The sequence below is a fragment of the Lampetra fluviatilis genome, chromosome 4 (assembly GCF_964198595.1).
Source record: "Lampetra fluviatilis chromosome 4, kcLamFluv1.1, whole genome shotgun sequence".
In the NCBI taxonomy this organism is placed as follows: Eukaryota; Metazoa; Chordata; class Hyperoartia; order Petromyzontiformes; family Petromyzontidae; genus Lampetra; species Lampetra fluviatilis.
The window spans coordinates 30,448,242-30,476,068 of record NC_136278.1 but is presented as its reverse complement, the minus strand read 5'-3'; the positions used below and the strand labels follow the sequence as shown (position 1 = coordinate 30,476,068).

The 27,827-nt window shown below is 44.4% G+C and overlaps 1 protein-coding gene across 1 annotated transcript; it reads right to left on the bottom strand.

Annotated features, from left to right (window-relative positions):
• Positions 1 to 3,842: 3,842 nt before the first annotated feature.
• GCLC (glutamate-cysteine ligase catalytic subunit) lies at positions 3,843 to 27,693 on the bottom strand. The gene is made up of 16 exons (XM_078855972.1): positions 26,724 to 27,693; positions 23,001 to 23,113; positions 21,587 to 21,769; positions 19,007 to 19,120; positions 18,027 to 18,085; positions 16,866 to 17,002; positions 16,317 to 16,391; positions 15,177 to 15,293; positions 13,313 to 13,451; positions 12,109 to 12,221; positions 11,008 to 11,100; positions 10,024 to 10,128; positions 9,375 to 9,456; positions 9,128 to 9,231; positions 8,408 to 8,528; positions 3,843 to 8,065 (listed from the first exon to the last, which is right to left on the bottom strand). Exons 1-16 carry the CDS (start codon positions 26,871 to 26,873, stop codon positions 7,875 to 7,877), a joined length of 1,896 nt encoding a protein of 631 aa, XP_078712098.1. The 5' UTR covers positions 26,874 to 27,693; the 3' UTR covers positions 3,843 to 7,874.
• Positions 27,694 to 27,827: the final 134 nt, after the last annotated feature.

Below are 27,827 nucleotides of genomic sequence, written 5' to 3'. Positions count from 1 at the left end.
GGATATTGGTCTCGAAAGCCTACGTGGTAAATTTACACATCACTTCACTTTGTCGACGTAAATTGTAAAGTCGACTGAACATTGCGGTGGAGTGTTGACTCCCAGCGGCCTTAAGCTTTTTTAAAATTGATATTTGATTATCAATTGTGGATTTCATTCTCCAATAAAAAAAAATAAAAAGTTCAGTACTCTGTTTAGATTGCTCTCTGCTGCAAATAGCTAACTTAAAAAAAAACGAAAAACACATCGATGCTTTCGTTCCGAATGTTTTGGTTTGCATCGACATTTTCATTCAAATACACCTTGTTGGATAATATCAATGGTTTTTTTTCATTCGATACCCCACAATCCTTACTCCAAAGCAGTTAAGAACGTGTTCCCGAAGTCAGGGGTACCCAACCCCCTGGCCGCGGACCGGTCCGTGGCCTGTTAGGAACCGGCCGCACAGCAGCAGGAGGTGAGAGCGCGCGTGGCCCGCCCCCATTGTTTTATTATTGACCACTTCCATCCGCGCCTCTTTCCTGCACTGCGCACTTGTCTCAGTCACAGTGTTGGTAAGCCCACAAGCTGCTAATCCCTAGTAGCCAAAATGAGTAAAAACAAACGTAGCTGGAGAGCTTCTTTGAAAAGGGGGTAAAACCCAATGATTAACCCCCCGGTCCGTGAAAAAATAGTCTACCACGAAATCGGTCCCTGGTGCCAAAAAGGTTGGGGGCCGCTGCCCTAAGTGCCAATATCAACCACTCTGCAAGAACTTACTGAAAACCAGTGTCCGGTTCGCAATACAAAATCTGACCACAAAGTGGCAGCATTTTCAAAGATTGATGGATGTAACCACCCTCTTAAAAAGGAACTGATTGGGGAAATAATCATGAGAGAACAGGGGTCGGCTAATGCCGAGGCTTGTAGGTGTTCTGGCAGAGTATCATGCTGGTCGTAAAGAATATATACACCTGTTAACCCCTTATCATTGCCCTACCTTATTAGACCAATTCAGACCTCATTGCTCACCCCGTGCCCATATACATCTCAGCGTTCATCCTATAAAGTCCCATCACAAGGGAGAAACACAGACATTTAGTTTTGCCTGTATTGAAACGGCTGTACGCCGTATGGACCTGAAACCACAATTTCCCTGTACAAGAATACGGGTCACCCGCTTGGGTTATCAGGTATTAAATATCTTATAGTCTCGACTTAAAGCCAGATATTTATTTCAGCCCGATAGGGCCCGGTCGACGACCCGGATGAGTGTTGTTGCACCCAGCACATCACACAGAGTGATCTGGTTTGTTGTTGTCGTTAGGTACGTTTTGTTGTCCCCCACTCCACCCCGCACCTCCGATCAGCGAGCTTGGCTACGTACGGTGGGAAAGAAATTCCAACATACTCGCGTCGAATCCACCGAAAATTTCGGGGAGAAATGACAATGTCTCAATATAATAAAGTAGTTTTTGTTTTAAATGCAGATTAACTACGAATGAGTGGCAGAATCGCAAATCTCCACCAGTGAAATGATGGTTGCATGTCTGAGCACGCGGGCATTGTTTTGTTGTCAAAAATAATTAGAGTACTTGCTCACTCCACTGCTAGAGGCCTCCACGAGACGCAGGTATTTGGTACTTCCACGTTGGCGAGAAGTCTTGTTACAGGTGGCAGTACTCACACTTTACCCCCGCCCGCACGTAACCTGCATATCCACCAACTCTCTCTGCTTCACGTTTACCCATTCAAAGACCCGCTGCGTGCAGAGAGGGTCGGGGAATGTCTACTGCAACGCAGGGAGGTTATCTGGATCGCTTGTCCAACGTGATGCCCATCACACCGCGGGAGCAGACCACCACCCCCCACTGCCCCGAATGATAGGGATTTGCATCGAGGACTTAAACACCACTCACAAAGACCCCCGTGTAGCCTTTAACAGACTGTTGGGGCAAGTGCTGTTAGCGAACAACTATGAAGGGCAGAACGGCACACGAGGGGGTGGGTGGCCAGCACCACGCCCGGCCGCCTTTGTCTCTCCAGTGAGATGTTTTACTACACACCACACCAGGTACTCATTTGAGGCCGAGTCGACCGAGGGGAGGCCCAGAACCGGTTCAGATAATCGTCACTGGTGGTGTTGGTGGCCGTGAGCGAGAATCGAACCCGGGTTTTCAGCTTCGGAGCGCAGCGCGCTAACCGCTACACCACCGCTCCCCACCACTCGTGACATCAACAGCGCACGGACACACAGGCGGGCGGGTGGGAGGGGGCACCACCGTCTCACACAGCTCACACCCCCCGCCACGTCTCTCACCTCTGGGGGGACTGCGCCTCCTGCTGAAAATTAAACCTTCAAAAAAGGACCTTTTTTTACCAAAAATCTGAATAGGTTTTACCCTTTCTGGCAATAAAACTGGTGTTAAGATTTTCAATTACCAAATAGAAACATATTGCAAGGAATCATGTCTGCATTAACTACACGTACCTGTGGTGAACAAGCAAACAAGAACATGCTCTGATAACATGTGCAATGTCCTTGAAACCGATTGGTCTACACCAGAGGCAGCCTTCTTTAGCGCCTCGACTTTTGGCGTTGTCTGGTCTGACCCCGGTGAGACTCTGCCCTAAAGAAGACTGTCTCTCTGGTGTAGGCCAATCCGTTAAAAAAACAATGCCTCAAATATTAGCAGAGCATGTTTTTGTTTGCACGTTCACCACAGGTACCTGTGGGTAATGCAGACATGATTCCTTGCAACATGTTTCTATTTGTTAATTGAACATCTTTACACCTGTTTTATTGCCAGAAAGGGTAAAACATATTCTTATTTTTCATGACATTAAACAGTTTTGTATCTCGAATACAAATACAATAAAAGATCTGTACGAGAATGTTACTTTGCAAGAATGTTAAATTTGCTACATGAACCACAATGTAGCAGTACGCAGTCAAAATCTGCCACCGATACTGCAAAAAATATACAAGAACGTCTTTATTTTAACACCGATGCGACTACCGTCAACCACAGATATTGGGGAGAAAAAAAATCAGTCTTAATTACCAATGTCCTGAACACCTACCCTAAAGCTTCAACACCCAACCCATGACCCCTAATAGGGTTTTATACCTTTTATACAGACCAAGCATAGACATCTCAGTCTAGGTTCGCACCCCCTATTAGCAGGGTTGGCTACGTACGGTGCAAAATAAAGTTCAACGTACATACGTGTCAACACTGCAGTGTGTGCTGCAATAAAGTTAACACAAGATCGCCACGAGATATCGGCCCAAATCAATTCCCGTCACTCAAACACAGCCAGCAAACATAACCACAACCCCCACCCCCGCCAAACCTTAGCCCCCCTCCCCCCTTTAACCTAGACAAACACGACGGAAACGGTGCGCCCCCGTTAATATTTCATGAATTTAATCCCATGAAGCTATGCGATTAGGACGAAAAGCTGGTCCCACGCTTGGATAAGAATCTGTAGGGAGAGGAGTTGCAAAGACTCGTCTCGTACCCCCCCCCACCCCCCCCCACTAATGGTGGGGCCCGTCAGTCAGCAGTCACTTCTTTTGAACAATGCTGGTAACGTAGAAATAACCAGCAGCCGCACAAGCCACCCTCCCACACTGGCACGAGAGCATTTCATGGCATTACGTGAAAACTTGCTACAAAATTTGATACCGACATCGTCGTTTCCACCGTCCGAATGAACTCTTTGGTTCTTTCGGCAAAGTCACGTAGGTATTAAATAAAATAGATCACGACGTTTTGGGCGCAACACAAGCACCTGATGACGGACGCTTGTGTTGCGCCCGAAACGTCGTGATCTATTTTATTTTATACCTACGTGACTTTACCGAAATAACCAAAGAGTATGGATTCCTGCAGTCACGAAAGCTTCAAATCAAGATTGTACGAATGAGGTTGCGCTGGGCGGCTGTGCGGGGCAGATGCGGCGGACTGTTTTCCCCACTGCGAAAGCAAAGCCGTGCCACCGACATCACAATAAACAAGTTAAAATGCACGCGGGTGATGCCGTGGTCCTCAAAGTGTGTCATGACCGATTTTGGACAATTCCACAGAGGTTGCAATGTTATTGATCGATATGTTATCAGTCACTCAGGATCGCACAATGACGAACGGCGTCGTCATTGGCCGTGCATCTTGGCTCTGCTTGGCCCAGAGTCCAATTCGGTTGTATTGCGAGGCCAGGACATCAGTTTGGTTCCGGCTCGGCAAGGCAAATCGCCAGTGGAAAAGCATCTGCGATGTGAGCGCGCACTTTATGCTGGTTCGTGTAACAATGGGGGGAAGAAAATAAAGTATGAATCCAGGAACATTCGCCAACAAAGCAGCAATAAGCAGAATAGCATGAGTATAAACATTTTAGGGGGTTATTTATTTTTCTGCAGCATTCAATATTCATAATTTTGAAATCAACTCTTAGTATCGTCTCTCGGTTATCACAACAGGTCTGGATTTTACTAATTGCACAATTTACACCACAAAGAAAATAAGCAAAACTGTGGGAATTTTTTTAAAGTAACCTAATTTCAGCCCACCACCCACCCCCCCCTCCCCTACAACTATGGTAACATTACAACTGTTTGATTCAAAGCAGCTACGTATCTTTCAGTGCAATTTTAAATCACATGCCACAAAGTATTATTTGAGGAAAACTATTAGGCGTAGGACAACCAGGGCACAACAACAACAACAACACGAAAGAGTCTGAACATCTTAATCTCACACAAATTGAGAATTTGACAGGTCCGGACTGAAATAATGTGGGGGGGGGGGGGGTAATATGCACGTGAGCGACTCATGTAGGTAAAAAAAAAGACAAAGTGAAAATTCACGTCCGTTAACCTGTTCACACATTTCGTAACGAGGAATGTTGGGAGATTAATATTTTGGCAAAGCTCATGACTTCAACTCGTCTTCAAAGTGGTGCATCTGACGAATGTTTACAGTGTTTTAGCATCAGTTGTAGTTTTGCTAAATTTACAAGGCAAAACTGTAAGCAAGCAGTCATAATTAAACCACATTACAGTTGCTTGCACAATTAAGCATCCAAAGGACATGCAGATTTTGGACAATTCCACAGAGGTTGCAATGTTATTAATCGACATGTTATCAGTCAAACTCAGGATCACACAAGTTCATGAAAACCCGACTAAATCCAGAATTAATTTACATCTTTATAAAAAATTAACATCGGCAAACTTATCAGAGCAGCTGTCTACAACTTGAATATGTACAAAGTCAAACAAACTACACCATATAATAAGCCCATGACATGCTCTTCTATATGGTCCTTGTAAAATAAACGCCACAACTCGTGATTGTATGCAGTCAGCCGACAGACTGAACAATGTCGGGCCCACACTTGCACCGTGAATCTTTCGAAGCATTCGTAGAAAATGCATTGCTTTTATCGCGACTAATATTGCAAGTCAAAGGGTATACCCACCAATGGCCAAATGCGCGTTGTTTTCCGTTGCCTTCGTTTGGGAAAAAAACTACATTTTAAAACGTTAACGACAAAAATTATGTGCAGTACATCGCACATCCGTCTTGACCAAGTAACCGGCCACATGCAATTGATAATTGTGGACACTTGTCATTATTAAATATAGACGTTCACAAATCTGCTCCGTTCCCATCCAGTTGTGTATTCTTAATCGAACAGTATGTGCACGCTCACTTCTGAAGCACGGTGCAGGATTTGACCATGTTTAACGCTGTTTGCACAACATTCTTGTTCAGCGAGCTATGCGTGAAGGGTGCAACTCATTTTATGGATGTGAATTCACGTGGCCCGACTGTATTTTGGACCCCGAGCAAGTCAGATATGCGACCTGCTACTCTACTTGAGCAATTAATTTCACAATTACTCACTCACTGTGGGATTTCGCTAAACTGTATTTTCTTTCCCAACATAAAATAGAAAATGAAAGTGTACTCTATGCATTTAGAATTTTAATGGATTAAAAAATCCCGCAAAAGATACATTCGACAGCGAGGTACTTTTTTTTATTAAAACATTCTAACAATGCTAACTGCTGATTTAGTTTTTCGTATAGCTAACAAGCTTACGACAGGACAAGGTGGCCACCATAGTAATACTAAGGCAGCAAATGGGAGTGGTAATAATGAAAAAACCTAACCATGGCCTTTTGTAAGCAAACATCAACAAGTACAACGCTTTCAATGTTAATGGTAGGAAAGATGTCAGTTTCCCTTTATCTGCAGCCCATGGTGATAGCGAACACGGAAAAACAAGCTGGCAACATGATGCACCCCATCCATATTCCATGAGCAGTAGGAGGAATAACAGTTTATACTCACAGGTAGAACCAAACTTAGGGCTGTGATCAACATAATTCAAAACCCCAATGACAACGCCTGTATTCCGAGCTTAGATGCAAATTACTTTTCTAAGTGGGGGAAAAATACAACCACGTACAATAAGTTATTTTTATAAATTCTGTTAACTCAATATTATCCCAAGTGCGCTATCGGCGTTATGTTACAGTGCACTCCTTTGTATGCAAGACCCACGTAAGCGGATATCAGAGCTACCTCTGACGTCACAATTCAAGTCACCTCTGTTGCACACAAGTCAGGGGGGGGCAGCACATTCTTACTCGTCCTGTCACGAGCAATAGCAACTCATGACAACATATATTGTTGTCAGAGCTGTAATATATCCACATTAAGTGCCGAACCACAGTTTCATGTTTTATTTTTGCAGTTACTGGTGACTGGACTGAGATGATCAACCCACGACACACTTTGATTATCGCAGTTTTATCAGCGGTGGTTGCACACATTAGAAGCCAGCATCTTAGCGGTGCCAGCTCAGAATGTTCTGACCTCCGCCAACTGTCACCTATTACCATAAACATTAAAATGTCATCATTTAGTGACTTAGTCTTTTTTTTACATGTTCCTTGAAACTATAGTATTTTATGATAAAAAAAACACACATTGGGCATGATCAAACGGACAGCACTGTATTTCAAATGATATATTTTACATAAACCCTGCCATAGATTCACTAAAAGACATTATACACTTTCCACTTGTTTAATCAGAAAAAAAACTCAGCCTCCCCCCCCCCTCAAGTGTAAATGCAATTATTTTACCAATTAGTGGGATAAGCAGACATTCTGCTGCAGTTCGGCCGCTACAGTTGACAGCACGCATCATACGTGGTGGGAGGCAGTCAATGGATCAGATGTACATTGCCAGAATATTGGTCATAATCAGGAATGAACCAACAAAAGTGCTAATTCATGTTCAATTGCCATCAATCAGTAAACTTGCCATGGCAAGAACAATCACACTGTGCTTCTGTTGCGAGTGGCATAGATAAAACAAGTAGCGTATGTTTCCGCAGACCTGAGCAAAGTCAGAGCTACTGTGAGCAAACAACAGACGATTTTTTTCCATAGGCAATCGAGGTGTAAGGAAGAATAGAATTGTGTCAGTCGCAAATGGGTTCAGCGTAAAAATGCGTACATAGTTTCAACCAGGCCAGTTCAAAACAACAATGGGTGATGGTGCTTTAAAAGTAGCAACATGATCTGCTCGTAAAAAAAAGTAGTTGCAACTTGCCACATCATCCCTCCCATTTCTATTTTAAACTGTAAGACCTTAGAGGTGAAATAATAATAATGTACGATGGCATCAACAAATATTTACTCGTGTTTTTCCCTGCGTTGTTTATATCGGCGTTGTAAATACAATTTCAATAGATGACAAAACAAGCTTGGTCATAATTACACACAGGGTTAGTTTGACACTTAATGAGAGAGGAAAGGGGCTTTTGGCATTTACACAGTTCAGATTCACTGGCCTGCAGCATGAGAAACACCTTTAGCTGTGCTCAGGAGGCTTGTGAATGGGCTTGTCAAAGAGCTCCGGACAGTCCGCCTTTCCGCGCGCAATGTCGTCGCAATGTACAAGCAGGTCATAGTTAATGCGATCGGTGATGACGCTGTCGTGCCTGTACTCGGGGTGAGCGCCCACAAACTCGCGCAGCCACCGCGCCATCGTCATCAGCTCGCCTGCGGGGGAGCAGAGCACCCAATGGAAGCGGCGACCGTTAGTGACATTGCATTCCCGCACAGTAAATGGCACTCAATATAGCTCATCCGTTATGAGCACCACCGCCCCCCCCCTCTCCTACCTTTCCCTTTCCGCCTGCAATGAGGAAACAGAATTACGGCAACTGCTTTCGTCAAATAAAAATGGCATTAACCCCGTCACCCAGGATTCCTTGAATATGAGAAGATAAATTATTTACAATTGTCCAATTGCCTTGCAGTTAATCGATAGCCATGTGTGCTGAGACTAAGTCTTGCAGGCTGCATACACAAAGAAGAGAGATGCTGCTAACGTAAACTTGCCTGATGCCCGCTTGCGGATAAGCCTTAGGTAGTTGTAAATGCTGCATCGTGTCTCCACATCCACTTCCATATTCTCGAGGTAGCTGTTGATGATGGGGATGAGGCCAGGGAAAACCCCCTCCTGCACACACGCACACACACGCGCGCGCGCAAAGTAACACCGCACCATATGGCACTTGGCTCCAGATTTAATTATTTACCCAAGCACGGCATCCGTTCAAAGTGCATAGCAGATAAAACTACGCTACAGTACATTACATGCTTTTGTGAAACGCACAAGGTCATGCTATGTTAGGAGGTTTTAAGTTAATACTTTTAGCAGCTTTCACAGAGAACATTGTAGAAACACAAACTCAGCTCATTTGCCAATAACATGGTGGCCGTAAAAAAACATATAAAATAGGAAACGTTTCAGGCAATTGTCCTTTTGCATAAGTGTATGCGTTGTGAGGAAGGGTCATTGCCCGAAACGTCTCCTATTATATATTTTTCCTTTAATGGCCACAGTGTTAGAGGAACGTGTCGAGTTTGTGTATTGTGGCACCACTGGTTGTGCTAGAAGCATCATCGACAAATAAGTTGTTAAACAGAGAACATTGGTACGTCATTTTCACAGGGGTTAACGGCATTAATGCTCAAAAGAATGTTGTGTTAAGCGAACGTTGCGTTCCGACGAAACAGAACTGTTGTTCTCAGTCGGTCATCTACGAACCCTCTCACCTTTCCGTTGATGATCGTGTCGACACTCATGAGTATATACGACTCATCCTGGGAATCTGTTCCGTTGGCACAGGGTGGACAGCTGTCCAGTGCTGGGTTACACACTGGATGGTAATAAATGGAGGGGGGGGGAAAAAAAGGAAAAACTCAAAGCTTCAATGACATAAAAATCCATCAAAACATTAGGATGATACATTGAGAGAAACATGTGCTCGACAGGTATTTGACGAGAATGATTCACACTTGCCTGCCCCAATGTCCTTTCTGAAGTAAAACATTTCCTGGCGTACTGCATCCCTCTTCTGTGCCTTCTTCATATTTTCATCGACCTGTTTCACAGAAGGACCAGTTTCACTCGGTGCCACGGCTACATTTAGGAGACATCATTAGTTCCTCGCGTTTGAATCATTGCAAACGTCTGGGATGCTTAAAATGGCACTTTCTCACGCCATTTTATTTAATGTAGTTTCTCAGGTATGCACATTTATCGGGAAATATTATTTCCTTAATATGGGAGGAAGACAACATACATTTAACGTGCAGTCGGTTGTCTTAAAGCAGTTTAAAATCATTGCATGCAAACTGCTGATGATTTATTGTTGACATATTGCTAATGCTGGCTTGTTGATTATTCTAGTTTGCTGACGTACATAACACAGCAATCATGACGTTTAAATAGTGAACATTAAGGTTGTTTGAATTTTATCTTGTACAGTATAGAATTCTCAAAATAGGTATTTGGACACCTCGTGCAATTCGCCCGTTGAAAGGAAAATTTGAATTTTTCACACCAACCGGCACCCGGCATCTCAGGAACGACGAAAGATCTAGGCAACGCTCAACTAACAATTCACTTTCACCGGCGACAGGAGTCAATGGGACAGGGCAGACATCACCTTCGAGAGTGGGATGAGGAAGTTGAGGTTGTAGGATAGAATAACGCGCGTGAGCAGCACCACAAACACCACGTAGGCCGAGTTTTCAAAGTCCGTGAGTTGTGCCTGTGTTAAAAACACCCCCCCCCCCCCCCCCCCGCACTGTGTTTATCTTCGTGCATTGATCACGCAGCTTTATTAAAACAGATTTGGGAAAAATCGCGTGTGTACGAATTGCACACGCGTGGATTATAGAACGCTTTCCAACAAGAGTTTTGTCTTCCGGCGTATTTAATCAGCGGTAAGGAAGCTGACAGGGCAACATTAATTTGTGTAATTGCAAAGAATTTTCAACTTTTGGGGAATTCTGATGAAACTGGTGCGTTTTCAAGAACAAGAAAACATTTTACAACAGATTTTCTCATTTGGGATCACCTTTGCCATTGTTATGATAGAGATGGACATATCTAATGCATAAACGCTTTCAAGCTTAGAATGAATGCGTAAAAAAAAATTCAAATAATAAGTAAACTTAATCTTACGATGATTTAAATGCTGCACAAATGTTGTTATCGGATATACGTTACTCACATAAGCACGACTGCAATTACAAAGCATCAAAAGAATTGCGATTAATCCAAGATTGCCCTGGTTATAAAGGACAAAGATCCCTCTTTTAGCCTCGACATACTTTTGGGGAAAGTGCTGATCGAGAGCACCAATGAAGGCCAAGACGACAAACGAAGGGGTGGGTGGCCAGCACCACGTTCGACCGCCTTCGTTCCCCCAGTGGCGATGTTTACACACCGCACCGCACGAGGTACACAATTGAGGCCGAGCCAACCAAGGGGGAACCGCCCAGGGCCGCTTCAGATAATTGTCACCAAAGTTGGCCGTGAGCGGGAATCGAACTCGGGTCGGCGGGTTCGTAGCGCAGCGTGCCGACCGCTGCACTGCCGCTCCGCATACACGAAATGAGAAGGTACTCGAGTGAGAGTAATTTACCTCCGATGGTCGGAACTCCACACGCCACCCAATTGTAGAGTTTGGTGGCGGTGGCTTGAATCGCATGGTCTGCCAGTTTGTCGACTGAATGTTCTGCAACACATACGATGAAATTGGCTTAGATCACAAACCAAAATCCGTCAGCGTGTTTAATGTGCAATTCTTTATGACATTCCTATACGTAAAAAAATTATCCCCATCATTATCCCACGGCAGGTTTAGTTCAGTGTTTTCCACAAGAACTCGGTCCCCGTTAACGTGTAGACTTTGCAATCATTCGCCACCAACAACTGAAAGCCAGGTGGATTACGTAAACTCGGTCATTTATTGCGATGGGCTAGAGTGGTGGTATAATGATTAATGCACTGCGCCACAAAACCGATAACACCAGCGGTGGATGATATCCGAACTGGTGTTAGGTGCCCCCCCCCCCCCTCTCACCACCCCCTTAACCGACCCACACACTGGTCAAAGAACCCCTCCCAACCAACATGGCATTGTGAGGCTTTCACCCGCCAATGGACTTAGCAGGAGCATATTATTATTATCGCTAGGAGAGAATAAGTTGATCTGCAACGGAAAAATGAGAGCCGTCACGTTCACGCTCTTCCGCTGTTTTACGTAGTAAAATGGCAAGGTAAGATGTATCGAGGTTAAAAAATATCTATTCTCTAGGACTTAAAGAATATTCTGGCGAAAGAAAGAATGACATTAATAAGAGCAAAAAAATTTAAGTTGAGAAATTTTAAAGAAATCGTGTCAAGCTTTTGTATTCGTTACTCACTACCTCTTCGGTATCGCAATCTGTTATTTATTAAACGTCTTCTGAACTTCTTCCGCCGTTTAAATTCAACTCAATGTTGGCTCAACGTACAATCCCATTTAGCCAGTTACCCAGCTAGTTTAGGTAGAAACGGCAAGCAGCCACGAACAACAACCGAGTTACTGTTTGGGGTGGAGAGGAACCCAGCCAGCAGCCAGCCAGGAAACTCGATGTAGAGATTACTTTTTATCGTAGGAGGATAACTTAATGCGATAACTCAGCATCCGACTTTAAGCAGTATATAAGTAGTTACAATGAGCTGGTCAGGGCAGCGGTACCTCAAAGTGGTCAGACTCGTGCTCATCATCGAGGTAAATCTTCTCCTCAAACAGGGTGAGGGGATCCCGGATGAACAGGTGGGCAATGTGCTGAGCGAGCAGGTGGTCGATGCCTGTCGGCAACACAGAGAGAGAATTAATGAAGGAGTGAGTCCACAACACACACAATGCTTCACCTTTACTTTATTTTCCTTGCAGCAAGTCACAGCGATGATACAAGCATCCATTTGAATGCGTTTCGACTAAGGTTGCAAAGCGTTCATGCATTAGCTGTCAGTCTGTGTATGTAAGTGGGGAGCGGTAGCGTAGCGGTTAGCGCGCTGCGCTACGCACCCGGCGACCCGAGTTCGATTCCTCCTCACGAAGGACCCGGACAGAAATTCACGCGACCACAGGGAGAACAAGCAAACTCCCAAATATACAGCAGGTGTCAAGGGTTGGGATCGAACCCACGACCTCCTGCATACCAGGTGAGGTAGTTAACATCCCACCACCGAAATGCCATGTGCACAGGCCTCCCATCCCGATGACGTCATTATATGTCGAGTCATCTCTTGGTGTCATGCGCCGCGTGACAGTCTGGTTTATGACACGGAATGTCCATTTTTTCGTGACAAATTAAATGCTTCCTCGGACAAAGGAGTATTGTAAAGCCTTAAGGAATCTATGCATAACTTTTAGTGGTAGTTGTATATATATAATGTAGGTAATGTGGCAGAATACTGCTCCAAACGCTTGTGCGAAGTGCTTACTTTGGAATCTTCATGTTGATATTGTACAAGTTGGAGACTTTTAATCGTTTGAAATGCAATGTTAACAAATGGAAACTCACTGCAGAGAATGGGCAGTTAAAACAAACTTCTTGGACATTTTCACAACCTGTAAGCGGAATGATGTATTACTTAAGACTATTTTACGCAACAAAGATTCATGGTGTAAAAAAGAAGTTAAATGTAACAGCCCTTATATTCGCGAAGCAAATCTCCTTAGCTTCTGCTGCATTGTAAATCTCAGGTGCGTCTCAAGCGATTGCATTCGAATTTCAGGGGAAAAAAACAAACATTAAACCACTGTACCTCACTGCAAAACCAGCAACATGCTTCACCTGCTGCTGTTGAATCGCAGCACAATCCGATTGCAAAAGGCAATCAGTGTTTAAGTTATGGTCCTGGTGCAGCTCCACTATTGCTTTGCCAAGTCTTACCAGCATCCAGCAGCTGCTGGTAAACAGCCTCATCCTTGGTCAGCTCGATGTCGTTGTACTTCGCGCCGCACTGGGAGAGGTAGCTGTCGATGGAGTCGTAACGCGATTTGCTGATGCGGAACTTGCACGTATTTAGGGGCTGGAAAACAATAAAAAATCAACAAGGCGAGCGCGATCGTCGAACTGTCCCCACCGACTTTGATGTTGCACGTACGCTGCCATTTTTGTACCATTAAAGCGTTTGACAATGCTGCACTTTCAAACGTAATAATGCCCGTAACAACTTTCAAACGTTTAAAAAGCTTTCGACAATGGGAAAGAATTCCCCATAAAGCTTTTAAAACCGACTGCAACGAGTGACATATACTTCCTGAATACACATTTTAAAGGTCGTTAAAAGCCTTGTTTCCACAAATAAACGGTCCAAATGCGTTCGGCTTTAAAACGTTTCAACGGTTTGAGTTATTTGCCAGTGGTGACATTCCCAAGGTAAAGACTGTGCGATATCAGTAAAGTTTGATTGAAGACTGCGCATTGATACAAGGCGTCTCACCACATACATTCGAGAGGCTCATATTGGGGTAGGGAGTTCCGTATCAATAAGATACGAGGGTTCATAAAATTGTTAATGAAACACAAGCGCTGCCAAAGAAGCTTCAACAACAATGCGAGTCAACTGCAACAATTACAAATCTGTGGCATTTAACATCAGGGTAGACAGCACTGTATCATTTTCGTTACAGTTAACGATATGGAGCCTTCATCTTAAAAGGTTCCTAATAAAATACCAAGGGTTGAGATGCATAAACCACCTTAGGTGAACCCTAGTTTACTTAAAAAAAGATCGTTCCCCCCCCCCACCGTATCCCAAGATAACGCCATTGTATGTTACTGGCCATAAATCACTTTTTATACAACGTCCTAAAGGTAAAAAGAAGTCAATGGGGCAGACTGCAAGGACTTGCTCACGTCACTGCTAGCAGAGGGACCTCCACTCGAGACTGCCCTATAGAGCCCCTTGTTTCGGGTATCTTAGGCTCTTTCACACTGGTCAGACACGTCTTAAAAACGCAATGGAACCACAACCACATTTTGCAAGGCCTTAGCATCCATTACCAGGAACTGTGCAGAATAATTCAACGGAAAAATTACCTTAAACTAGAGAAAATAGATCGCACGCTATTTGGTGCTTTCTAGACAAATCATTTATGATGTTAACATACTTATTTTTTGAGTGTGATCTCTAGCTGGGGATTTTTTTTCACATCCAATTTCTGCAAAATGTAAAACTATGATAATTTTTAAGGAGGGCACTGCGTTGGTGAAGGGGTCACATTACTGAGCTCTCGCTGCCGAGCATCCCGTGTTCATAGAGCCACCGCCCATGATTAAACAAGATTCTTAATGTGTAGCGAGCTACTGACCTCAGCCTGGTTACCAGTGACTGTGGTAAAAAAAAAACATTTCATAAAATTTCGGTTTGTACTACGTTTCGTAAAATTCTAGCGCCGACTGTTTTAAACAGTCTGTTCGACTGCCACACCCAGAACATTTTCATGTCGCAGGGCTGCACCACCTTGTGCGTGGACAAAGGTCACTAAAGAGATCTAAGCAGCTCCATTTATCTCCTTCAGTGGGCCAACAACACATGGAGCAATGCACTGCTATGTGAGAGTTCCAAATTGATTCTTCGCCTCGTGATGCCAACAGCAAGATTATTGTAAGAATGGGGAAACATGGAGCATAAAAACATATTTTCCAGACCCTCGATAATAGTTTTGAAAGCCTATGAGGGCCTCCTGGAGAAACAAAATGAACGCCACTTTAATTATCAATGAAATTAAGATGGCGCATTGCGTCACACCTCCAGGCCTCTCTCCTCTCGCGTGCGGTCATCAACCGAGGCCGAGATGACGCCCCACCGGCAGTCGACATCCGACACATAGCCCCGATAGAACGGGGCAGCAGCGCTGAGAGCCATCTGTGTGGGATTGGGGTGAGAATTGCTAAACAAACACAGGGAGCAGAGGCGGTACGGCAGACACTCCCACGAGCCATAGATCATCTCACAGAGGAGGAGATCATCTCACAGAGGAGGAGATCATCTCACAGAGGAGGAGATCATCTCACAGAGCCATAGGACATCTCACAGAGCCATAGATAATCTCAGAGTCCAACCACGAGAAACGTATTATTTTCTGCCACACATCATGTCTTTCGTTCTAGATGTATCTGAATGTGAACAAGATGGGTTTAAATAGTATAAGAGCTAAATGATGCTAGGTATGTTGTTAACCATGTTTCTACTAAATCTCTTCGATTCAAACAAGTGTGGTTTACAGATTCCAATATATATTTATTTTCATGTCCTTCTGATAAAATCTATACTCCTCACAAACAAAATAAAAAACGTATAAGTTACATATATTGCCAACTAAATGCCATCCCAACTGCAAACATGTTTTCAGTCAACATATGCTACATGCGATAGATTTTATCCATTTATACATCATCATCATTGGAAAGCTACTGTACAGAGAATGGATCGGTACGATAACGGAAGCGGCTGCTAAAAATAAACAATGATTTTGGAAAAGAGTAGAGTTTCGAAAATGTCGGTTAAAATAAATGAGGTCTCACACTTGTTGTCTGATGAAATCACCCGTAATACGTCCCATCTCAAGAGCTCTTCATAAAAGCAGGTTAGAGTCTGGAATAGTGCTTTAGATGGGTGACCAGTATGCATATAACAGGTGTTGTAGGCTGCCGATATTGCCATAAGAGGGTAGTGCACAAAATCCATCATTGTACTGTACTATGCGCAAATGTCTATGCTCCCGCCTTCAATAATCCACATTGACTTGAAGACCCTTATCTAGCAGTGGATTAACAATAGGGCTGTACGTGCTTTGTAATGGAAACAGTAATTGTCTCTAGGTGACTTCATTGAATAATTGATAGCTGTAGGTATATGAACGGTTACATAATATTATACATCACTCACCATGATGGGGCAGAGAGGTGCCAGCTGATCATACAAATACCTCGCTTCTGCTATGCTGCATGCCTGGAATGTTACCTGGGAAGATTAAAGTAAAACATGAGTACGGTTTAAGCCTACTTTGCTGCTACTTCAAAATCTAAAACAAAACATTAATTCAACAACGACGACACGTGTATGAATTCAGCAATTCCAAACCGTACAGTTTTGGGCAATGAGAGATAGGCCGAATAGACAAACCCTGACCTCATTCCAAGGAAAATGCATACACACGCGCTCTCAAGACTGTTAACGGTGACGGACCTCTAAAAAGGTGCCATTTGACAGTAAAAGTGACTTGAACTACTCCGCCAAGGTGCATTTGCAGTTGCCCGTAAAGTAACGTCAGCAATAGGCACGCGTCTCCGTCGGAAAATATTTAGTGTTGCGCAACATGTTATAAACGCCGTCGTGATAGCCGTGGAATGCCAAACAGATCAGATCTAACCCAAGATTTAAATGGTGCATCTGCCAGGAGTTAGTTTCAACCACAGGTGGACGAGACAGTGGTACCTGCAGACAACAGTTGCCCATGCCGAAGCCCATCGCGTCCATGTAGATGTGGTTAGGTTTGGCCGCACGCGCCGCTTCGCCATCATCGTTTGGGAAGTGGTCAACAAACGGCGATGGAGTCTTTTTGTCCTTGAAAACTGCCATTAAAAGACCGAACAAAGACCGATTAGGAAGATCCCTCGGCACGAACTGCGCACCTGAAACAGTGAATTACGCTCATATCATTATGACAATTTTTTATATCAGTTGCTCAACACAGCCCAAAAAGGAGCAACATGCCAAGCGGCCAACAACAGCACTATTAAGAAGGTGTAAGAGATAATTAATATTTCTTGAATTGAACAAGGTGAAAAGAACTTTGCGATAAAGATGACGGGAGGGATGAGGCAGAAAGATGTGTTGCGACCTGCAGTGTGGTGGTTGAAGACAGTATGGTTGAGATGAAAGAAAGTCCTTAACAACGGTGGAAGAATCAATGAGTGAAGTTCACGGGAAAAAAATGTCGTGCAAGATGCTGTCGTGCAAGATGCTGACATTTTTTCCATTAGATTGCAATGAGAGATATGTTGGCCCATTCACAACTATTCACAAGCGCAACCCATGCAGATTGTTTTTCTCTTTCGAGTTTCATTGTTACATTCACGAGAGAGGTTGGGCTGGCTTCGCTTGAATTTTTTTTTTTTTACAAATCAATAACACCTTTAATACATGGAGAAAAAGGGTGATAGATATTTTAACTTACATTTTCAGTACTTTATAGTGGCGCTTTATGTAAAGATCTGTACGTGTGCTATTGGATAATTAATTATTACTGTTCAGCTTTCTGAGGTTTGCGTTTTCCTCACTCCATTCCACTTGGGATAAAAACAAACTAATGCTTTGTATACTAAAATAACCCATAACACTTAGCTGCCAGACTCGCAGAACACTTTCAGCCAAGAGTTACAAGGAAAAGTTTCAGACCACTTTGCCATACAGGCCATTCACCACGGTTCCAAAAAATCATGTACTTGACACATTTAGCATTTTAACGTTATGGATTCATTCCTATATTTAGAATTCGAACGGCCACATTATTCAATCGTGAAATCACTTTTTGACATTAAAGGTTACTTCAATAATTTTCAGTCTGTTGGAGAATAAAATACCTTAAATACCTACTTGGGACATTTATCACAACTTTTTCTCCACGTCTGTGTCGAATGTTTCTTGTCAGCGTACTGTTGAGCACAGAATTTAGAAAAGGACAAAGTCTTATTACCATAAATAGCACTGCAAGCGATTAAAATAAGGCTAAATTATTCACAGGAGGCACATTCTTGGAAGGATTAAATGTTACGTAAAATGTCAAAAAAAGGATAAAGGTGCAGCCCTGCAACACCCTCCTCATGCCACTGCATGCAGACAGGCCTGCACTAGAGGGAGAGCCCTTAGAGTAAGGGTGACTAGAATACTCGTCCATGCTGGATGGACGTCTTGAAAGAGGTGGCAGTATTCATACTTGGCCAACCACATGCTGATCAACTGACTATGGCGTAACCTTTTATACTGCTGGATGAACATTGGTGGGGGAGGGAATTTGATAAACCAGCTGATTGTTTCAACGGCAGCGCGAGGAGGATCAACCAGTGACCCCTGGTTTGCAAGTCCAGTGTGCCGACCATTACACCACATCAGCATCCCAATAAAAACGTATAAACATGCAAATTAAGTGCGTCGAAATTTTCTTGGTTCTTTCGGTAAAGTCACGTAGAAGAGAAATAATAAAAATAAAACATAATATAATACAATTCTCACGACGTTTCGGCCACAACGCAAGCAGCCAATCCTCAGTTGAATAACAGGTCTGTCGGAAAGACAGCGTCTGAATCATTCAGAATCATTCAGACGCTGTCTTTCCGACAGACCTGGTCTTCACCCGAGGACGGCTGCTTGCGTTGTGGCCGAAACGTCGTGAGAATTGTATTTTATTATGTTTAATTTTTATTATTTTATTATTTCCCTTCTACGTGACTTTCCCGAAAGAACCAAGAAGATGAATCCCTGCAGTCACGAAAGCTTTAAATCGAAATTTATGCGTCTAAATTATTTAAATGTTGGAAGACTGACTCATCACCCGGGAAATCGGTCACAATCCTTACCTAAACCTGGGATGCTTGTTGATGGCTTGGTCAGGGAAAAAGAGGGACTTGGAAGCCCCCGCTTCATCTTGCTTGGGCTCAAACTCGGGCACCGTGAATCCAGGACAGCCAAGTCTGCACCGACACAAAATACACTGCAATCTGAACTTGAAAACACACATTTTTGGCGCATAGGGTTGGCTCAAAGGTTCATTTTTATATGCGTTGTGCGACGAAGACAGACACTAACAGGGCAGTAAAAAAGTATATACCTTTTAAGGCCTTAGACTCACTGTGGAAGAAGGGCCACATTGCCTACTATATACCTTTAAAAACCATAAAAGGTATACAAGTCAATTTGGCTAAGAAAGTGTCAGATGGCGATTGGACGGTTACAATGATGCACAAATTAACAGGGCATTGAATGCCAAAACCAAATCAAACAGAGCAAGCGTTGAAACTGACCAAGCATAATAGAAGAACAGATTTTATCCTTTTTGGCCTACACCAGATAGTCTTCTTTAGGGCCTAGCCTTTTGGCGTTCTCTGGTCTGATTACTGGTGAGACTAGGCCCTAAAGAAGGCCGTCTCTGGTGTAGATCAATACGCTTAAAAAACAATGCATATATTATCAGAGCATGCTTTTGTTTGCATGTTCACCAAAAGTGCGTGTGGTTAATGCAGACATGATTCCTTGCAAAAGGTTTCCGTTTGGTGTTTTAACGTCTTAACACCTGTTTTATTGCCATATATGTCCCATGTTGTAGTTGACCAATCAATTAAAACTATTCAAATGCCGTACATTGTGGGAACAACTGATGAACTAGCCAGATTTTTAGAAAAACAAAATATCCGAGTCAGATTTGGCACGGGACATAAAACACAGAAACTAATCTCTGGTACTAAAGATGTATTACCGAAGCCATCAAGATAAGGTGTGTACCAGATGAATTGCACTTGCTACAAATGCTATGTTGGTCAGACAGGACGAATGATCAGCATGAGAATAAAAGAACACCAAAGGAATATTAAACAATCCCAAATAAAGCTGTCGACAGCGGCAGAGCAACGCGTGCCAACAAGGACTCTCCATTAATTTTGATGTTGAAGTTCTGTGCAAACTGGTTACTACTTGCCAAGACTATAGAATATATTGACATTTTGAGAAATAAAAAAAAATTGTAACCGTTTGGATAATTACAGGCTATGTGTTAGTGCTGTTTGGAAGCGAATCATCAGGTAACATTGTTTAACTGCATGCCTATGTCGATGGTGATTAACTGTGAGCAGACAACATGTAAAAAACATCAGGCTGTACAGTCACAATGTGCTTGCATAACGTGCATGCATAATGTACGCTCATTACCCGACGAATAACCCAACCGGTAATGGATACCCATTGTAATTTATGCACTCGTTAACCCCCCCCCCCACCCCCTCTGGCCTTCACACCCGATTGGCTCAAGTGACATCACATTTATCCCTCAATTTAAGAACGAAACAGGAGCATTTCTCCACAAATCTGGCTGTCGCCTGAGGATGCCAGTTGCAATTACTGTCGAAACGTCGTACACGAATTGTAGATATTGTGGGTTTACGCTCCAACACACCGGTATGCTTGTGTACTAGTGACGAATTGGCTCGTTCTGTTTACGTGACGAACCTTACCAATTGGCTGTGTCGGGTTTGTTGTGGGTTTAACGACACATCTATATTTACGCGATACAACCCAAAAAACCTACGTTATGGATGATTGGCAATGTGTCAGGCAATGGCTCTTCTTATTACAGTAATACATCGATGTACATACATTAAAAAAACAACGTTTCGTTAGAACAAACGTTTGATTATTTATAGTTTTACACAGAAAGCAAAAAAATTTTAGTAAAACAATAAAGACACTGAAATTAATAAATCGATCTCCAGTACTATATAAATAATAAGAAAATCATGTTTCTTCACTGCATTTATGTAAGTTTATTTATTTTTAGTACTGTACAATATTAAATATATTTTGTTAAATATAAATTGTCTTTCATTTACAAAACGAATGATAAGTTACGTGTTTATAGTATGAAATAGTAAGTTACGAAGGCTGGGAATGCATTCTCGTAGTACCAATTTTACATGCATTTCAATATTTATTCACGAAGTTTCAATGTACGAACGAAGCGCGAGGAACGCATCTACTTCGTATATCGAGGTATTGCTGCATAAACTGTTCCTTTGAAGGCAGTGCTATTGACAAATGTACTCTTTGGTTCTTTTGGTAAAGTCACGTAGAAAGAAAAGAAAAGAAATAATAGAATACGACGTTTCGATTGCAAAGTCACGGAGAGCTTGCATTCATTCATACCTGATGACGGCTGCTTGTGTTGCAATCGAAACGTCGTATTTATTTTCTTTTCTTTCTACGCGACTTTACCGAAAGAACCAAAGAGTAATTGCTGCAGTCACGAAAGCTTCAAGTAAAGATTGACAAATGTGTTCACGTTGTGCTTGTACACCCCTGCCAAAACGCAGCAGCATCACCAAATAACATACATAATTTATTACTGTCCCTCGTCTCAGCACTGCCACTCGGATGACACCGACGCTAACCTGGGGAAGGTGGTGATGGAGAAGATGGTCTCATTGCCCCGCAGCTGTGCGAGCACCTCCTTGCGGCGTAGCCTCATGTTCGATTCGACGGTGTTGAAGTCGGCCATGGTGCATCCGTACGGCTGCCCCGGGGTGCCTTCCACCATGTAGCTGCCGTACTCGGGCCGCCACAGCGACGGGTGGCTAACGCGGGAACATTTACACATCAGTTCTAGATTTGAAGCTTTCGTGACTGCAAGGATTCATACTCTTAGTTCTTTCGGTAAAGTCACGTAGGTAAAAAATGAAATTAAAATTTATAAAAATAAAACAATAAAAATCACGACGTTTCGGAGGCAACACAAATCTCCGTCATCAGGTGGGACCGTCACAGATGCAGGAAATCTGGCTGTGACGGTCCCACCTGATGACGGAGACTTGTGTTGCCTCCGAAACGTCGTGATTTTTATTGTTTTATTTTTATTAATTTTAATTAAATTTTTTACCTACGTGACTTTACCGAAAGAACTAAGAGTATTTACACATCAGTTCACTTCCACAATGGCAGCGGTTGGATTCGCAGAGATGCCGGCGCAGAAGGGAGCAGGACACTGCGCGGTGAGGATGGAAGGATGCGGTGGAATGAGATAGGAGGGCATTGGATGCGACTACAGAAGAGGCACAGAATGGAAGCACATGCAGACAATCGGAGCACCCGAACCGATGCAATCATCACACGCTTGATCCAAATGAAGTTGGAAAAGCAGAAAAACAGCTATTAACATTGAATAAAACAGATAGTGTATCTTCTTACAGTTTATAATACACTTGCATTCACAGTATTTCTTATCTAAATATAGACATGTTAATAATCATTAGCCAATGCTATTATGTACACTCCAAATGTTTTAAATATTTAAAGCAACACATGTTCAGAATGCACGTTTCAATGAAAAATGTGTATAAATTAAAGTACTACAACTTAATTGTTCATTAGCAACATAACTACTTATACGCTTTTATTACCGCGTATTGAACAGTGTAATGTACTTGGTATGAATCTTGACTTAAAGCTTTCGTGACTGCAGGAATACATATTCTATGGGTCTTTCGGTAAAGCAACACAAGCAATCGTCTTCAGGTGAAGACGATTGCGTGTGTTGCTATGGAAACGTCGTGATTTTTTAAAATTATTTTTCTATCTACGTGGCTTTACCGAAAGACCCATAGAATGTACTTGGTATGCTGCGCATTGGAGTCAGAATTAGACTTCGATTTCGAATACACACAGTGTGAAAAAAAGGTTGAAAGAAGGGTCAGCGGTTTCGAAATTCGACTTAAAAGCTGGCCACCTTGCATGTTTTAACACGTTAATTGCGTAAAAACAATCACTGACGAAATCACCCTTTCACATAGCAAAGGGTAAGAAACTCACTTCGGATTAACATTCTCGCCAAGGGCTTGCAGAGTTTCCACTACGTCTTCCCCTTTTAGCAAAACGCGTGCCCTCTGAGCACTGTGGTCAAACGCCACGAGAATGTACTCCACCTGAAACGTACACACGCAAGGGGGACGGCGGTGAAGAGGGGAAAAAGACAATTAGCGCATTCGCATTAAAGGTGTGAGAATTAACGGGATCTCAAAACGATGGTGAACAGCAAGGTAAGTGTTCTTTCAATGAATATGTGCAAACACACTTTAGATATAGCCTGCAACATACAGAATGTATGAAGGGCACTTTCCATCTGTTGGGGATTTTGAGAGAACCAAATTGATCATTTTCTATAGATATTTAGCACCTTGCATTACCATTATGCCCAGTAATTGAATACCTTTATTTTTGTTTTCTCTCATAAGCATTCCATCCGTATGATACGCATTTGTACGTATACAGTACTTTTTTCTGACAATGCCAATTAAATATTAATTAAAACATGCCAAGGCAAGGGCATTAATATTTATGGTATTTTCAGGAATCAAGTGAAACAATGTTGATTTATTTTCCTCCGCTTACTCAGATCCAATATTCAGAATGCTACGGACACGAAGGCCACATTGTCATCGCTGTAAAACAAAAATGTATTGTGTTACAATTGTGCCAAGCAACGCCAATGTCGAGGTCTACACTATTCGACTGTAGCATGCAGTATTTGCTAATACTGTCCTGTGGATTACAACTTTTTTTTCATCTCTAGTAACCCGCAAATTATATTGGGTAATAAAAACTGAATTTCTACGTGCCCTATAGTACACTGGCAATAAAGTAACTGCATACCATACATTGATGTACATTATTGCATAGTTAGAAACGACCAGGATATGGAAAGCCAGCTAGCAAACTAAAACAAGCATGGCAAATGTAAGCACCGATTGATTACCGTAATAAAGAAATGTAAAAAGGCAATTTCCAGTCAACCTACGTGATTAAAACAGCAATGTAAACATGACGGTACATTACTGGATGAAGGCTTCCCCATGCCGCGTCATTGACCGGGTTGTTTGACCACATACTTCACCAGGCTTGTCAGTGTAGGATTGTATGAAAGCAGAAATGAAAACACTCAAAATTCATAAACACGATAAGGTGGTGGTGGTTAAGTCATTGAGAAGCTGTACATCACTCAGAAAACCTGTCAAGTTATGCAAACGTGATATGGACTAGTACACGTAATTCTGATTGCGTAATGCATTTTAAACAAAACGTAATTTTCTTACACCTGCTTTTGGCCGCAGAAGCACTTTGCAAATAAGTAGCCAGATATTGTCGGTGGCTTATTATACGGCTATTTGTTTCAATCTTGATTTGAAGCTTTCGTGACTGCAGGAATCCATACTCCTTGGTTCTTTCGGTAAAGTCACGTAGGTATAAGATAATGTTTCAACTGAACACGATTTAAGCTTAACTGTGACCAACCTGTCAACAGGTGATGACCTTCAACCACACGTTTAACGCTGTGCGTTTCTAAATTAATGGGTGGTTTGTGTGCGTCACTGACAAAGGTGCCAATTACTAATTCATATCAAAGTATAGAAAAGGTAAACAAATCACTTTAAAAATATATAAACACACGCAAATCTAAACTATTTTATTCTAGCAGGTAAATCCCAACAATTGCAGCACGTGTTCAAGGACTGCGTTGACAGTAATGTGCACATGCCGTGAGGTTTACAACTAAGCCAGTCGTCGCGATTGAGAGCAATTAACCACAAACGTGGGTGGGGGGGTGACTGGGGGGTTACGTGGGTGGGGGGTGACGTGGGTGGGGGGTGACTGGGGGGTTACGTGGGTGGGGGTGACTGGGGGGTTACGTGGGTGGGGGGTGACTGGGGGGTTACGTGGGTGGGAGGTGACTGGGGGGTTACGTGGGTGGGGGGTGACTGGGGGGTTACGTGGGTGGGGGGTGACTGGGGGGTTACGTGGGTGGGGGGTTACGTGGGTGGGGGTGACTGGGGGGTGACGTGGGTGGGGGGTGACTGGGGGGTGACGTGGGTGGGGGGTGAATGGGGGGTTACGTGGGTGGGGGGTGACTGGGGGGTTACATGGGTGGGGGTGACTGGGGGGTTACGTGGGTGGGGGGTTACGTGGGTGGGGGGTTACGTGGGTGGGGGGTGACTGGGGGGTTACGTGGGTGGGGGGTTACGTGGGTGGGGGTGACTGGGGGGTGACGTGGGTGGGGGGTGACTGGGGGGTGACGTGGGTGGGGGGTGAATGGGGGGTTACGTGGGTGGGGGTGACTGGGGGGTTACATGGGTGAGGGTGACTGGGGGGTTACGTGGGTGGGGGGTTACGTGGGTGGGGGGTGACTGGGGGGTTACGTGGGTGGGGGTGACTGGGGGGTTACGTGGGTGGGGGGTGACTGGGGGGTTACGTGGGTGGGGGGTTACGTGGGTGGGGGTGACTGGGGGGTGACGTGGGTGGGGGATGACGTGGGTGGGGGGTGAATGGGGGGTTACGTGGGTGGGGGGTGACGTGGGTGGGGGTGACTGGGGGGTGACGTGGGTGGGGGGTGACGTGGGTGGGGGGTGAATGGGGGGTGACGTGGGTGGGGGGTGACGTGGGTGGGGGTGAATGGGGGGTTACGTGGGTGGGGGGTTACGTGGGTGGGGGGTGAATGGGGGGTTACGTGGGTGGGGGGTGAATGGGGGGCCACCCAGGGGTGGGGGCCACCTAGGCCACCCAGGGGCGACATTGTGGGTGGGGAGAGGTGAGTTGTTTAACCTACAGGAACCATTCATATCGCCCCACGCGGTACGGTGAGCGCATTCAAACACAAGTTTTGCTGGCTGGCTACAAGAGACTGCGGACGGTCAGGTCACGTTCAAAGGACGTTGTGGGCACACGCAGACGCAGCTCAATCGCCACCCACCCACGACTCATTGACTAGTCGCGTTCGACAGCCCCAACAACATCCACGGTACTGAAACTTCATTCGCTTGGCACGTGGCTGGCCTCAGTTTCACACGTGCAACGTGAGTAACGTGACAGCATCACCACTTCTTTAGAGTACAACACCACCACCACCCCCCCCCCCCCAACTAAATATTTGCCCATCTTTTTGTCTGCTTTCGTCTCTGTACGAACCTATATCGATCGGTCTCTCACTCGGCATATCTAACCCATCTTTTCCGTGTCTCGCACCCGTCTTCCCGTCACTGTCTGCGGGTACGAGCACACCTGCTTCGTCTGTTACCGCATCTCTGCCGCTCCCTGTAATATCGCTGTTCGTCTCACTCCAATCTCTCCCCGTCCGTCCCCCTCGTCTCTCCAGCCAGTCTCAACATCCTCCTCGCCCGCCACCCACGTTCGTCTCACGCTATCTGTCCATCTCCGTCACATTCTCTCAGTCTCTCTCTCTCGCTCAGAGTCTCTCCCCCACCGCCTCGCTGTCACTTCTCCACGTACAACGTCGTCGTCGTTGACGTCTCAAACTCTCCCACCTCCCAATGCCCTTCCTCCCCCCGGCTCCATTCATCTCCATCCAAACGAGGCGCCCGCGGCCTATACACAAACCCGCACATCCCTCCCTTGCCTGACCGGCCTGCCGCGCCGGGTCACCTTCCACCCGGCTAGCGCGCCGGGGAGGTCACCCGGGGGTGATATCGACACTACGACTACCACCGACGATTGCCGCTGCCGATGACAACACACGGGACCCACCTCGTCACCCCACTTGAGCACGTCTCCCTGACGCTCCTTGAGCCGGTTGTAGATGTTGATGAATTGTCGCACTCCGTGTTCCCGCACGTGGTCCGCATGCTTCTTGGTGTCGGCCCAGCTGAGCGGGGAGCCCTGGGACAACAGCCCCATTGCTAGCCCAGGGCACAAGCGCTCACGAAGGTATCGCCTGCACCCAACTACCTAGCCCCTGAGCAGGGCTCTATCTGCTGCTGTACTGCTCGTCTTTGGGAATACACTGCACTACACCCCACCGCCAGCAGGGATAGATGCGATGCTAGCCAGCTTACTCCGATCGGCAGCAGTGGTTCGATTGCGCAGCTACAACCTACGGTCAATTGGTGTACGAGGTGTACAGTTTATCTCATTACCAGCGGTGTTAGACTATTACACGGTCTAACACTGCCCCTTTTAGTATCAGTGGTGAGTAGAGTATTCCGATATCCCAGCGGCCAACATTAGTTTATAAACAGCAAGATTACCGTTTCCAGCACTTATCTACTTTAGTTTCAGCAAGCAGTCTTCCAATGTCCTGTATGCTGAAACACGGATCTAATAGCATCAGCTCAAATGTGTATAACTGTGTGGTTGTTTTAATCAGCTAACAAATCCCCCCTATACGTTCACTTAAATTATTTAATCGATGTTTTAATGCACCTCTTATTATTACCAATGTGTATGGATATACCAATTAACAGTGTACAGTTTTACACATCCACAAAGTATTGCATAAACGCCTGGTCTGCATGTGTTAATGCAATGTAAATGTACTCTACAAGGTATTAAAAGCAGTCTAATTCGTCTCAATATATCAACGCATGTAATGTTTTAATGTATGTTTTTATCTAAATTATGAGCGTGTCTATGCGTACATGTCTGTCTAGCTTCATGTGTATATTATTTAAACAAAAATATATATCCTACGTGCTTGTGTATTACACACACAGCGACCGTGAGTCAAAGCTACTGAGCACAGCACGTGCAATGCGCGTGCTCAGTGGTCCCGGAACCGAAGGCACCGCGCTTTTATAGTCTGAGGCCACGCCCACTTCACCCCTCCCTCTCCCCCCTCTCCCCCCCACCCTC

What these genes read in the sequence shown, in the direction of transcription:
- GCLC (XM_078855972.1), bottom strand. Translation starts at nt 26,873, where the DNA reads ATGGGGCTGTTGTCCCAGGGCTCCCCGCTCAGCTGGGCCGACACCAAG. An exon ending in CCAGCAGCTGCTGGATGCTG is followed by an intron (nt 12,222 to 13,312) that starts GTAAGACTTGGC and finishes TGTTGCCGACAG; the next exon opens with GCATCGACCACCTGCTCGCT. An exon ending in TGGAGTTCCGACCATCGGAG is followed by an intron (nt 10,129 to 11,007) that starts GTAAATTACTCT and finishes TTTTTAACACAG; the next exon opens with GCACAACTCACGGACTTTGA.